The sequence below is a fragment of the Pundamilia nyererei genome, unplaced genomic scaffold (assembly GCF_000239375.1).
Source record: "Pundamilia nyererei isolate P.nyererei 1_Seehausen unplaced genomic scaffold, PunNye1.0 scaffold00042, whole genome shotgun sequence".
NCBI classification, from domain to species: domain Eukaryota; kingdom Metazoa; phylum Chordata; class Actinopteri; order Cichliformes; family Cichlidae; genus Pundamilia; species Pundamilia nyererei.
In genome coordinates, this window is record NW_005187443.1 from 1,478,032 (window position 1) to 1,493,140 (window position 15,109).

At 42.2% G+C, this 15,109-nt stretch overlaps 1 protein-coding gene across 1 annotated transcript; it reads left to right on the top strand.

Annotated features, from left to right (window-relative positions):
- Positions 1–1,186: 1,186 nt before the first annotated feature.
- pcsk1 (proprotein convertase subtilisin/kexin type 1) lies at positions 1,187–14,861 on the top strand. The gene is made up of 14 exons (XM_005731252.2): positions 1,187–1,648; positions 2,629–2,733; positions 2,820–2,942; positions 5,776–5,922; positions 7,006–7,082; positions 7,867–7,955; positions 8,845–9,017; positions 9,444–9,656; positions 9,743–9,843; positions 9,933–10,166; positions 11,330–11,487; positions 11,573–11,706; positions 11,855–12,016; positions 12,798–14,861. The coding sequence occupies exons 1-14, from the start codon at positions 1,466–1,468 to the stop codon at positions 13,206–13,208; spliced, it is 2,310 nt and encodes a 769-aa protein (XP_005731309.1). The 5' UTR covers positions 1,187–1,465; the 3' UTR covers positions 13,209–14,861.
- Positions 14,862–15,109: the final 248 nt, after the last annotated feature.

Below are 15,109 nucleotides of genomic sequence, written 5' to 3' on the forward strand. Positions count from 1 at the left end.
AAATATTCAGAAAAAGACTATTTAAATCACAACTAATCAAAACTGCAAATAGACACTAAAAACATAACCAGACTAGAATCAACGCACAATAACCTTTAAATATTCTCACTTAATGGCAGCACTGTCAAAACCTTTGTATCATCTGGTTTAGATACAGGGTGAAAAAAGCACAAATATGAGAATAATAAACATTTACATCCTGTGTGTGCTTATACCAGAAAGATGCTACTAATGTCACCTGTCTCTGAGCAGCACTGCTGTTTCTGTGACTCTCAGATCTTCAGTAACTATCAGATTTCCTTAGAAGCAGTTTTATATAATATTTATGTAAAACTAATTATAATTATATACAGGAAGAAAGAATGAAACCACGTTATTGTCTCAGCAGCTTTAAATCAGAATATTGTACTATTGTGAGAGCAGTTTCTTATATTTAAAGTATAGCTTCCTTTTAGATTATGATTTCACGCTGCTGTCGATGGACTTACGAAATATGAAGCATTATTACTGTTGTCTGACAGCCATGTCCACCTCCACCTGCTGCACTAAAGCTGTATCAGTCATTACGCTCTTATCGTGTAAGCTGAAATAACATAATGCTGAGCTAATAAATAATAAATTGTCTGGTTCCATAAATATAATATTGGGATTTTGTCCTCAGTTAGTGGAAGAACCATTTCCCCCTTACGGGCAGCTCCGTGTTTGCTTTAGTTTTATCTCCTCGTTCTCTGACGTGAATCAGTGGTGTGGACGAGGAGCTGTCCGCGGTGCTGAAACCGCTTGCGTGTATGTGTGTATTGGCAGAGTGGGATGTTTCGTGAACTGGGACAGATTTCCCTCATCCACGCTACGAGGTGCATCCAAAAGCACACGAATAAAAGCACAAACAAATGCGTGAAAGAGAGACTGCGAGGACATTTGGCTCATAAGGATAAGCCACCTTAAAGGGGATCACATAAGACTTCTGTTATTGTTATTTTCTTCCCGGTGTCTCCTCTTTCTCCTCCTCCTTCTCTTCCTCTGGTTGGGGTGGGGGGGCACTGAGAGATATTTTTAGTCCGAGCCCCCCACCCCCACCACATTTTGAGTTACATCCTCGGAGACTTGCGCTCACATCCCACCAAAGGTAGACGCCAAATTGACGTCAGAGCACCAGTAATTTGACGTGTGATCACCTCCCTCCTCCCCCTCCCCATCCCGACCACACGCACACCCATGCAGCGCACAAGCCATCCCTCCCCATCACCAGTATTTCCTCTCCTTGGCGGACCAATAACGCGCAGTTTCACTCTCCCTCCATCTCAGCCAGCGGTTTCTTCAAGAATAAACTAAAAAAGAAGAAGAAGATTTATTTATTATCACTGCACGGCGTTCATATCTGAGAATTCTGGCTGCTTATCCTGTCTTGGAGGGAATCAAAGCATCTTTGTAAATATTTTTCCTCTCTGGTTGAATTACCTCTGACATGGAAGTGAGATGTCGTCCGGTGGTGATGTGCTGTGTTTTTGCCGTTCTCTGCTCCGCGCTTCCCCGACAGTCTTCTTACGGGGACAGACAGTACCTGAACGAGTGGGCAGTGGAGATCCCGGGCGGGCTGTCCGCTGCGGAGGCGATCGCCAGAGAGCTGGACTACGAACTGGTCCGACAGGTAGGCACCAACGCCCAGCGGCAATATGCGTGAACGAGTCTAAAATTAACTGTGTATTGGCAGTTTCCGTATTTGGCAAGAAATGAAGGCAAACTGGAACCAGTACAGAATTGTTGCAGGCTCGTTTTCATGTAACAAACAGCTCATTTAACAGTTAGAAATCTGAAAGCAGTGAGTGAAAAGGTAATTAAACGTGGTGCCGACAGTACAGGCTGTGGGCTGTGCTCAAACAACAGACCAGCAGGATATAGCTCTGTCAGTTACTCTGGTTTTTCTTGGTGAAGCCATTAAAGTTGAAGCTTATTGGTTTAACGATAGCCCTAAAGCACACACTGCATTTTTCATTAGAGGAAAATGATTTAATCAAGCTATGACTCACTGTTTACATCCTTCTGGTAACCCATACCTGGGAGTCAGGGTTTTAATATCCCTGCTGTGTGCATCACTGCTTTTCCTGTTACTGGAGACTGACTAATGCAGACCTATGCAAACATATTACACTGAGTCTCAATTAGAAACTCAATTCATTAATTCTTAGTGATCCCCTGACTTTGAAAAGCAGCAGTCAATGATTAACTGATCTTCCGGGTGTAAATGTTATAAGCAGTGTTCATTTGTGCAGTTTCTCCTACGTGAATTCAGTATGTTAGTCTACACGTTTCCAAAGAAGTTTGAAATAATTGCATTCATCCTCAGTGGAAATGACATGTGATTGGTTCAGCTGTGGAACAGACTACGAACAGTAATCAATAAAAGCTTTAACAACCTTAAAGATCCATGTAATGTATCCAAATGTGAGCTTTCATAGCTGTAGGCCCCTTTTCTGTAGGCACTGCATTTTATTTGCTCCCAGCTGTAAATATTAGAAACAAAAAGTGTAAATAGGCTGATTTCGAATGATGCAGTTGGTCACATGCTGTAAAATGAAATAAATGAATAAAATATCACTCCTATCGCACATCTTGTCTTCTCCTCGGCAGATCGGGGCCCTGGAAGACCATTTTTTGTTCAAGCACCGCAGCCATCCTCGCAGAATGAAACGCAGCGCCAGCCACATCACCAGGCAGCTGTCCCAGGATGACAGGGTGAGTGGATTGTCTCTCTCCTAGTCTAACCTTTAAAGACTGAAAAAAACAAAATCCAATGCCTTCATCTATCTGTGTATGTGTAGGTGTTGTGGGCTGAACAGCAGTATGAGAAACGGCGCAGCAAACGAGCATCCCTCAGGGAGTGCAGGGACTGCCCGGTGGACAAGCTTTTTGATGATCCCATGTGGAACCAGCAGTGGTACCTGGTGAGTTACACTGAATTAAGTCTCAAAGTATAAAACATTAAAACATTTTGTACTCACTAGAACTCTTTAAAAACCAGATCTAAGTCGGCAACCACACTTCAACTCACATTGTGTTGTGTACTTTGGGCTTGGTTTGGCCTTCTGTTTGCATGCACCCAGTCTGTCTACCCATGAGACATATATCCCAAAGCCCTGTGAGAGCTGGACAGCTCCCTACAGTTTCTGCTCTGTCCCCACAAAGCCCTTGTGCTTCGAGAGGGGGATTAATGCATAAATATATATGCAAAATTTGCACTCTCCGGTCTACAAAACGAACAGCAAACGCTTCCATTTGTTCCCATAACCTCTGCCCAAAGAGTAGAGGAAAAACATGACAACAGTGAAACAATAGCATGGTATCAAGCAGTTCTTGCCAAAAGAGCCATTTGCTTAATTGGTTATCCAGTCCCTCGTGGAGATGAGAGGGATGGAGAGACTATAATCCAGCAGGATGGTGCAGTGTAGAACATTAGGTCTCAATTTACCCTCAATTGGATGTTTTAGCCCTGTGAGGCCAAGTAGTAGCATACAACAGTAGCATGTCACAGCATCATATCCCTTTCCAGATCCATTACTACCATATTCATTTAAACCCTGAGCACAAACTGACCCCAACATCTTCATAGAGTTTGATCCATAAGTTCAGGACTTTTAGCATGGTTGAATGCAAAGTGCCTACTATTGCAGCTGGTTGGGTTTTTGTAAGCTTTTCAGGGCAAAACACAGCTTTTTTCTTGCCTCTTTTTTAAAAAGAGATGTTTGTCTTTTTTACAAAAATCATTCAAATTCTGATTAATTGAATTAATTTTAGCTGATCAATTGAGTCACTGCTTTTTCTCTTACCCAAAAGGAAAAATAATAACCCTTTTTTTTTTCAGAGCGGTCCTTTTATCAGCAAAGTAGGTGAACACAAATGTCGCTGATCATAATAATTAACTGACCCTAACGCTTCTTTAAAGCGATCTGCAACACCTGCCTTACCTACGTCAAAATGGCTTGTGTGCGGCATATGTGCTGGTGTGTGCGTTTAAGGTGAAAGAAATAGAGAGCAAGGGATGTGCATTACGCTTAGCCCCGACTTTTTTGCACCTGCACTAACTGAACATGAGTCACACGCTTGTGCAGAATAAGAAAACAAATTGAGATGAATCATTTTTGCCGATGAGGGATGATGACACTAATGGAATTGGCCTTAAAGTGCCGCTTAGTGTATTTCCACATCAGCCTGTGTCTGTGCTGCTGCACGGCCCACAAGATATTCCTCCTCAAGCATCATGATTTATTCACTTCCTCCACTCAGCACGGACAAAAGCAGAGGTAGACAAAGCGATGGTCTCAGCCACTATAGTATAATATGTTTGGGGGTTTTTTTAGCTCTAGTGTATGCACACACAGACACACACACACACACACATAATAAGTAGATAATAAGCAAAGAAAAAAAAGAGTGCTGAATGGTAATAGAAGGTTGCAGTGTGTGAGTAAAGCAAAGAGGTGCGACAGGTTACAAGACTCGATGATCACTGATGCTGGATTTGAGGTGGAGCTGTGTGACGGGGGCAGAGGCCAGCATAATGGCAGGGGAGGAGAGCTGGGATGAGTGTCGTTATCTATCGTGAGTGGGTGACTGCCTGAATTTAATCAGAGAGTGACTCATACTTGTAGCCTGAAATCCCCCCTGTTTGCGCGGGTGTGTGTGTGTGTGTGAGTGTGTATCCATGGCTGTACATGTGTCAGTCCACTTTAATTGTGCATCGAGGGATCTTTGTTCTGTGGTTTTAAGTCGCCACTCATTTGTTATATGTGCAGTGAGCGTGGAGAGACTTGAGAAAGCTGCTGCTGTGTTTACCATTAAAATCAATGCATTGCAGGTTACTGAAAGACCCCCTCAGCTGCTGTCAGCATCAACAAGTGAGTCATTTGGTCACACTGAGACAGGCGATGTGTAACTATGTGCTGTCTTGGGCGTACAAGCCGTTCTGACAAACTGCTGGTGAACAAATGTTATGTAAAAGTGTGACAGTTGTTGTGTATTTTCTCTGAGATTTGAGTTCTATTCATTGTCAGCTGCAACTGAGAGGATGGGGTGAAAACAGGGAACTGAGGTGGAAGTCGGGGAGGGAGGGGGGGAAAAGGGAATATATCACAGGGATGAGTCACATCTTGGGGAAGCGTTCTGCAGTGTCTGTGCATAATGCACAAAGAGCAAAAGAGCAGAGTTCTTTTTTTAGGTTTAACTGTCTCCAGCTCTGAATCATGCTCTTCCCAAAGCAAACAGGCTTCAGCCCTGCTCCCTCTCCATCCACCCCCTGCTGATTTTCCATTTAAAACAGGCTTGATGCACTCCACACTGTGTAATGTTATACAGCCGCAGAGATGGATTTCTAAATATGCCGACAGGGGGATTGAATGTGTGTCGAGGCAAGAAAACCAGAAAAACTGTGGGCTGACACACACTTCATCTCCAGATATTGTTAGGCACTTTGAGGGTTAGGCTAATCAGCCGATTTGATGTTTTTGAAAACACAAAAGCCTGAATTATATGACCTTCCCATAGCAATCTGTTTTCAAGTGGCCCAGCAGTGAAAGTGAAGTGACAAAGGAAATGCCTCCAATTCGGTAATGAATTTCGGTAAAGGTCAGTGGAAGAACCAGGAGACTGGAGAACTTTGACTGACCGTTGCATGATAATGCTTTAACAGCCTGACTAAATGAAGTGGTCGTAGATATTTCCCACGTAATCTAACTTGAAATTACTCGTGTGTCATTTTGTGATGTCGTGCCTCTCTTCCAGCAAGACACGCGGACGTCCTCCTCGCTGCCGAAACTCGACCTGCACGTGATCCCCGTGTGGCAGAAAGGCATCACGGGGAAAGGAGTGGTCATCACCGTTCTCGATGACGGGCTGGAGTGGAACCACACAGACATCTACTCCAACTACGTAAGACACCGTTTCCATGGAGACAGCCTCCGTAGTCTGGGTCTGTCGTTTCCATAGCAATGCTGCTGGTGACACCTTGCAAGACGACTCATAAAGGCAGTATTAAATCATCTATATGATAATGCCTACCTCAGAGGAGCTTTATGAGCTTTCATTTCTAGATCCGAAATGGGCGTTTAACTGTAATGATGATTTCACTGCGAATGACTGCACTCCTAGCGAACAAGGATGCAAAATTTGAAAACATTTGTTGTTCCTCCGTGAATGTTTTGACTGTCTCGTAATTACGAGCCGATGAGACTGAGGGCGACTGAAAAGAAGCTCAAAGAGACGTTTCAGTTTGGCATAGTTTCTCTTGTTGAGAAAAACTCTAAAGGCTCCATCTGTGGTTTGGTTTCAAACAGTGCCGTTGCTGTCAGAAGCGAGCAGAAAGCAAGAGAATGAAGGCGGAAGAGACAGGGATTGAGCAAGAGAAGAAGAGAAATGATGTGTGACAGGGGTCATCCACAGGCCTGATGGAAAAGACTCCCACTGTAATCAAGTTAACACTGGTTAATCAACTAGGGCCAATCAAGTGAGACACTCATCCTCAGCGATCAGGGCATATGAGTGGCATGCATTTGCATTTACTTAATGGCAGTCCATTTAAAGATGACAGTCACGGCCATTAAGTTGATGTTAAAGCTGCTGCTGAGAACCAGAAACTGAAAAGAAGCTAAAACAGCTCTGTTTGACTTCGCTTTCAGCTAGAGGATCATTTCTATGATTGACTGCGCTTGTAATGCAGGAGAATGACAGGAATGAGAAAAATGGAGAGCAGATATATCTTGCTATAAATAAAAAGGGCAGTTTGTAAATTCATGCCGCAACCTCCTGCCAAGAGCAATAATTCAGTATGTGTGGTTTCACTGTTTGACCACAACACCTCTTTTCTCTGAACGCAATCATATGTGTTACCATGACAGGAGGTAGGCCATGGCGAATCTGTGTTTGAAGCGTGTGTCATCACTGGCGTGAACCGACCTCATCCCATCTTTTCAGAAACGCCCCCTGACTGTTGTGTTCCCTTGTCACTTTTTCCAGGATCCAGCAGCCAGCTATGATTTCAATGACAATGATCCCGACCCTTTCCCCAGATATGACTCCACCAATGAAAACAAGTAAGTTAATGGCACTAGTATTCTCACTGCTTCATCTGTCTTTCCTTTGTTTTTTTTTTAACAAAATAGGACTAACTCTTCCTCCTGTCACAACCTGGCTTGTAGAGCCGGGACAAAAAGATGGACACACCGTTTGCCAATTTAAACATTATCAGTTACAACAACTGAAATACAAGCTAATGAGGTGTGTAAATCAACAGGATCAGTGGGGTAGGGTGTGCATGTATGAAAAGATATTGCAAGTGTTGTAAATTTAGTAAATAACCAAAAATGAAAGAAAAACAAGTGCAGCGCACAAGCGGGAGATGAGAGAGTGCCAGATTTATAGTCTGGAAACACAAGGTCCAGGTGTAGCAAAGACTTGAAACACATGAGAAAAGACTGAAAACAAGGGGCAGGGGTCGTCATACGTAGTTTAGCAGTGTAAATCCTTTCCATAAACAGAGTGTTTCTGCAGTAGCTTCAGATAAGGGCAAGAAAATTGAAAAACAGCGCTCACGTTGGACTCACTTTACTCCTGTTTAGGTTAACAATCCTCCCTCTGCCAGCTGCCGCACACGCATGCACATCCACACACTTTATCCTCTGCCAGCAACCCAGAGCTCCTTTGTTATCAGAATACTCCACTCCAGTTCAAAGCCTCCTGGATGAATTGGAGCCAGTCAAACAAAAACACCTGTGTTTTAGCCTCTGCTCTAAATATGAAATTCAATGAGATAAGTTATGTAACTAAACAAGGTAGTGGGTAATGAGTGTTGTTAATTAATTGTGTTTTTCTTCTCAGGCATGGCACTAGGTGTGCTGGGGAGATTGCAATGCAGGCAGACAACAATAAATGTGGGGTTGGAGTGGCCTACAACTCTAAAGTTGGAGGTAAGAGGTTTAGTTTCCCTTTTATTAGACCCACAGTAGACAGACATGTAGGGGAAGGAGGGAGGGGAAATTTATAGATTTATAGATTTATAGCTAGACTGTTGTAGATCTCTCCTCTAAGAGAGGGGACAAGGCTCATGAGTGCCAAGAGTAAATGATGATATTTGTTCTCTATTCAGGATTAAAACATCACTCTTCCCGTTTAAAATCCCATTTGGGCTTTTTTTTCTTTAGATTTCCTGATGTTGACACTCTGCTGAGAGATAATTGAGGATTTTTGTCCAATGACAAAAACATTTTGACCCAGGTTTAATTATTCATATATTTATTATAAGCCACCTCTTACAGCATCTTTGTCTTTGTGTGTAAAACAGATACTAACCCAAATGTTAAAAATATACCACGTTAAGAATCTCAACAAAGTTGGAACACATGTACCACTGTGAAGCAATCCCGTCCTCTTTTAATGTTCTTCTTAATGTTCTTAGTCAGGATGCAAAAGAGCAGAAATGGCTGGGTTTTTTTCAGTACTCTGGCTGCTATCCTGGGATTTTTGTTGTTTTGGTTTTATTTTAAGCATGTGTGGAGGAAAGACTTCCTGATGGAGGCCTGATTTTGATACCAGATGGTTACATAATGTCAATCTACAAAATTACTCAGCTCCAATCCACTGAAACAATGATCTGCATATTATGGCTCAAAAAATATGAATGGGCAGCAGCAACATCATCTTTAAAATCTAAAGAGAAGAGTTTTATTCATAGCAAATTAATTAAAGTCTTTGACTTTTCTTTCTTTGTTTTAATTAAACCATAATGAATAGTCAGTAACTGACAGTAAGCCCAAGAGTCTGGACACCGCTCTGACCTTCCCGTCTCACTCTGCTCAGGGATTCGTATGCTGGACGGGATTGTGACCGATGCCATCGAGGCGAGCTCTATTGGGTTCAATCCGGAACACGTGGACATTTACAGTGCCAGCTGGGGACCAAATGATGACGGCAAGACAGTGGAGGGCCCTGGTCGTCTGGCGCAGAAAGCTTTTGAATATGGCATTCAGAAGGTAAATGATCCAACTGGGAGCTTTGAAACACATTTGGCATTCCTAATAGGAGCTGCTATGTGCAGCAGAAAGGAAGTGTGATTGGAAAAAATCAATATGGACAACATAATTAGTTCCTGAGAATAAAACTGCTAATGACAAAGTGCCATGACTTCCAGTTTATTAGCAAAGATTGGCAGCGGACAGCACTGATTTACTCTCAGACTGCTTTTGTCAAAATAAGACAAAAACTTTTCACATGAAATTTATTACACCCTACACCTCTAAATAATTCATTAAATGCCAACATTTATATATTAGTGTGTAATCCTATATGACAGCATTACAGTGTTTGTACAGTGTCTTATTAGGAGTATAAGCTACAGGGCAATATCTGATAGCACAAAGCCAAGCTGTGCTTGCTTTTGTCTTTCATGCCTTCTGTAGGGCCGTGGTGGAAAAGGCTCTATCTTTGTTTGGGCATCGGGGAACGGCGGCCGCCAGGGTGATAACTGTGACTGTGACGGCTACACAGACAGCATCTACACTATCTCAATCAGCAGTGCCTCCCAGCAGGGCCTGTCCCCGTGGTACGCTGAGAAGTGCTCCTCCACTCTGGCTACGGCGTACAGCAGTGGAGACTACACTGACCAGAGGATCGTATGTAACCACGTCTTGTCACATGTAAGGTTAGATTGTGGCATGATTTTCGTTTTAACGTCATTTGTTGCCTGCTTGGTTTTCAGACCAGTGCCGATCTCCATAATGAGTGCACTCAGACTCACACTGGAACTTCAGCTTCTGCCCCGCTGGCTGCTGGAATATTTGCCCTGGCACTGGAACAAAAGTATGATCTAAAATTTGAACTCATTTAAAATATATTCATGCCATTGACAGTTTAAGTATTATTAAATGCTGACTGATCTCACTACTCAGTCCTGACCTTACCTGGAGAGACCTGCAGCACATCGTGGTCTGGACATCAGAGTTTGATCCTTTGGCCAATAACCCCGGCTGGAAGAGGAACGGAGCAGGGCTGATGGTCAACAGCCGCTTTGGGTTTGGCCTTCTCAACGCCAAAGCCTTGGTGGACCTAGCTGACCCGGCCACTTGGAAGCATGTGCCAGAGAAGAAGCAATGTATAGTCAGAGATGATTCTTTTCAGCCAAGGTGTGTAAAATTTTACAGCTGCTGCTCCATTTGTCTGCATGGTGTTAGTTTTATTTCATGTTGTAAATTTTTTTTTTTTTAATTATTAATGGCAACAAAAGGACAAGATTTTTTGATCAAATGATGCATGATGATACTAGCTGTATGACACGTGCACATTGTAACTAATATATCCCGGACATGATCGTGATTAAGTCCACCACACAATCCAACAATCATTTTCAGTATCTAATTTTAGATATACAGAGAGAAAGCTTGTTCCCTTTTGTCCTGACATGTTGATTCCAGCAGAGCAAACAGACAAACCCATCTGTGTTATTAAAGACACATCTGTTACTTGTTGATTCGAGTCATGAGAATATTAAGTCTTAAGCCTGAGCGCAGGAGATTTCTTTGCAATGAAAACGCACGAAAGCCACAGTCATTTAAATTTTATGCCAGCCTTTACCTTTACGTTTACCTGTTTGTTGAGCATTGGCATTAAGTTTTCAAATGCATAAGCTACCAGCCATGGAGAAAGTAAAAAAACAAATACCTTCCTTTCCCTCTATCTCACTAGATGTCATGTTTATATTAACAAGAAATCGAAGAAAATTGATCCGTCATTGAAACTTTTAAGAGCATATTGGAAAGACCGACAGGCAGCCGAGGTCAGCTGAGCTGTGTCTTCCTGAAAGTGTCTGTTCTGCAATTTGCTTTGGATTATAGGACTCAATAGCACCCAGTTTCCCCATTACCGCCCAACATCCATGTTTAATCCCGGGGATTTGGCTTTACATTTCCGTCAATGCTTAGTGGGCTACAACCCCCCCTCCAGCTTTATGCCAGCTTGAACACGGAAATCCTTTCATTCATGTCTGGGAGAGATGGGGATTAGCTTTTTTATTTTTTTTATGCAAATAAACGAGCAGAGGTTTCAAATGCCTCATATGCATTTTATATGTGCATATATATATGTGTCTGAACTAACTATAAACTGATATGCAAGCTGTGCAACTAAAGTAGTGCAGGATTTTGTTGTTGTTGTTGTTGTTGTTGTCGTTTTGCTTGTTTTAGCTGAGTTACCTGCAAAAATGAGAAAATGTCACGTATGATCAATTTTTGTCGTCATGAGGAGCTGTTTGCTGCCTGCTGTTTCACTGCTATTTTAATGCATCCCGCAGGGAGCTAAAAGCAACGGGGGAGATCACTATAGAGATTCCAACTAAAGCCTGTGCAGGCCAAGAGAACGCGGTCCGCTCACTGGAGCATGTGCAGGTGGAGGCGAGCATTGAATATACCAGGAGGGGGGACCTACACATCACACTCACCTCTCCAGCTGGTTAGAGACATGCACACAAACACAAATAACACACGCGAGCGAAATGACAAAGCTCTCAAATAATCCCTTTTGGCTTTTCCCTCAGGGACCAGTACAGTGCTGCTGGCAGAGAGAGAGAGGGACACATCCTCTAACGGCTTCAGAAACTGGGACTTCATGTCCGTCCACACATGGGGGGAGGACCCTGCTGGTACATGGACCCTAAAAATCACAGATACTGTGAGTTAAGAATGTATATATATATACTTATATATGTTGTGATGAAAATCTTCTTTCTACATGTAATCCCAATACAAATTCCACTCTCTGCTATATGTAAAATTAAGTCTTTTTTATATATTATATATATTTTTCAAACCTTACCCAGTCCGGCCGCATGGAGAACAAGGGTCGGATTTTGAACTGGAAGCTGATCCTTCATGGAACATCAGAAAAACCGGAGCACATGAAGAAACCTCGAGTGTACATTCCTTACAATGCCGTGCAGAACGACCGCCGTGGTGTAGAACATATGGATGACATGATGGAGGTGAGTGCAAATCCAACATAAATTAAAACTGCAGGTGAATCCCTACGAAGGTTTGGATGCTAGACGATTGACAGACAGTAATAAGCGCACAAAGGAACAGATCAAAGCATCCATTTAAGATCAATTTGAGTCGAAAGCGCGAAGTTTAAACTATGTACCAGTTTTTAATTCTAATAGTGATTGGCAGCTTGATGCATATAAATCCTACACCACAGAATCGGTTCAAAGCCAACACGATAACCGTGCTTATGTTGTCTATTTGGTCGACAAATCTTAGTGTAACAAACACAGAAGCTTTTCAGATGTTTGATGATGTAGTAATGATCCTGTTAACTATGTAAAAGAATCCATGCAAAAACAAGAAATGTTCTGAATCCCAGTCAGTGTTACATTTCAGATCATCTCAAAAGATGTGTGGGAATTGAGCATTAGACTAAGTTTGAGAGCAATTGTTGGTGCTGCTCTCCCAGCAGCGCGGGGCAGGATTAGATTAGGGTTAGCACATTTGATAACTTAGACCTCAGAGGGTTAAACGATAAGGAGATGACAGGAACCTTGTTTAGATCTGATAACAGATGTTGTTTTATTTCAGCTAGCCTGTCTACATCTGCAAAGCAGTGATACAGGGATCTTGTCCATAGAAACGATTTTTAAACATATTTTACGACCCACAAGAATCAAAACCAAACTTTAGACCTCCTCTTTGGATTATTCTGGTATCACTGTGAGTGTGCCAAACTAATGGCTAGCCTCCTTTCTCTCTTTGTGTCTGCTGTTACAGGAACCAATACAGGCCCAACCTCAGAAGACTGAGAATGCCCAAGCCTCTCCTAATAACTCAGAGAAGGAGATCAAAAAACCCTCAAATTCACCCTTCTCCCCCTCCCTTGCTCTGCTGCGTCTCCTGCAGACGGCCTTCAACCGGCAGACCCCAGCGCTGCAGCAGTCTGAGCCCATTGCCAAGGCCTGGAGGAAGCAGCAGCAGCTGGGCCAGAGCTTCTCTCCCCCTGCTACGAGACTCCCGCCTCAGAAGCTGTACCAGGCTCTGGACATGATCAACAAGTACCGGAGCCCCGAGGACAGTGTCTACAGTGACTACAGTGACGGCTTCTACAGCACCAAGCCGTACAGGCACAGAGATGACCGTCTGCTCCAGGCCCTGTTTGAGATGCTCGACGATGCCCGCAAGTGAAAGTCTAACAGAGCAGTGAGGAGATCTAAGTGGAAGAGACTGTTGGTTTGGGAGCTGTGGAACAAGGTGAAACGAAGAAGGCTGAGACCAGGCACTGGGAGAGGAGGAGGAAAAAAGAGAACTCTTCCTGTTCTGTTGTTCCCCCCAAAATGCTGCATATCTGACCTATTAACCTTCACTTGCCAATCACCTTTTGTAAACAGATATTTAAATTCCTTCATTCAGTGCATAATGTCCAAATGTGATTCAAAGCATCTGCTTTATCTCCATGTAGTGAAAGTAAAAAAAATCATTTACACCAGACGAAAAGTGGAGTTGGTGGTGGTGATGGGGTTGACGGTGGCCTTTTCTCTCATCTCTTTACTGCCTGCTGAAGCATGCCACCTTTAGAATCTAAGTTTTGTAATAGTAGCTATATATTATCTATATATTATTCAGAGACATGGATTGTAATATGGATTTGTAATTACATCAAAAATCTTGACATTCTGATTCAAAAATCCCATTTCTACAGACTTTTTTTGGCAATATGTTTCTCACTACAAATTTATTTGCTGTAGGGGACAAATTGATCCTAATTCAAAATCAACATGAATTTAAGAGTGAAATTCAATTTGAATTCGATTAGTCATTTGAAAAGGTTTAAAAGTGTTGACTAAAGATTTATTCTCAGGGTGTCAGCGAACCTCAACAGAGGACTTTTCAAAGTATTTAGAGAAATATATTTAGTGTGACAGATTATTTAGTGTAAAATGATACAGATGATACGATAATACAGACGAAACATTAAAACTAGAAAAGATTATGATAGCAACAAATGACTGAAAGAGCACTGGAAATCTTTTCAGTTGGAGCGAATTACAGATTAATCTTCTTGTGCAATTTGTTTAATTTTGTATGAGTATAATGCTGCATTAAATTAAATATTTTTCTATGGATACCTTATAGGTTATGAAACAATATATAGAGTCTCAAACTATTTATTTTCTCGTGACACAGTTCAGTAAAGTCAGTGTAGTTATAATCACTGCAAATGAGCACTGCCAAAAATCCTGCTCTTACAAAGAAGCTCCTGTGCAAAAAGCTCTTTAATCAGAATTTGTAATATGCCATCTATAAACAGTTCTGTGAATCCTGGACACAATTTTTTTTTTTTTGCATTATTATTTGCAAATAAACCACTTCTCTGGTGTTGTTTGATTTTAATCAATCTATTGACTGACCAAAAGCTGGGTAGAGTAGGGGCTCTGCAGTACAACTCTTAAGCACATTCATGTTGAACGCCTTAAAATATGCTGTAACACATGTGCATACTCATCTCTATGTGATGTAGGTTGGTTTAGAGATGCTAGTGTAAGTGTTTATGACATAAATAGCTATGAAGTCCTTATGCAGAGTCCCTACCCTCCAGCTTGGAGCTGCCCGCCCCCACTGCTCTGCCAGCACAGTGACAGGAAAACAACAATGTTTGGAAAAACGCTTTACATGCACCCTGTAATTTAGCCATTCTTTAGTGTAGTCCATGCTGTTTCCTTTATGTTTTAGTTTCTGGCTGAGACTTCAGGCCAGAGTTGTTTACACAAACCAATGTTATGTTGTGATATCTGTATGGGTGTACAAAAAATTATTATTATTTATCTTAATAAACTGCAAAGTGACTTCTTGTGTGTGTTTGAGTCTCTGGCAATAGGTTAGGGCCACCTTGCTAATACTGAGTTGGATCTCCCTTTTTCTTTCTGCACTGCTATAATTCAACAAGGTGCTGCAAAGATTCCTCACAGATTTTTAGTCCATATTGACATGAGAGCATCACACAGTTGCTGCAGACTTGTTGGCTGCACATCCATCATGTGGCTCTTCCATTCCACCGCATCCCAAAGGTCTTCTATTGGTGACCAATG

What these genes read in the sequence shown, in the direction of transcription:
- pcsk1 (XM_005731252.2), top strand. Translation starts at nt 1,466, where the DNA reads ATGGAAGTGAGATGTCGTCCGGTGGTGATGTGCTGTGTTTTTGCCGTT. An exon ending in ACTACGAACTGGTCCGACAG is followed by an intron (nt 1,649 to 2,628) that starts GTAGGCACCAAC and finishes TCTCCTCGGCAG; the next exon opens with ATCGGGGCCCTGGAAGACCA. An exon ending in CCCTAAAAATCACAGATACT is followed by an intron (nt 11,707 to 11,854) that starts GTGAGTTAAGAA and finishes AACCTTACCCAG; the next exon opens with TCCGGCCGCATGGAGAACAA.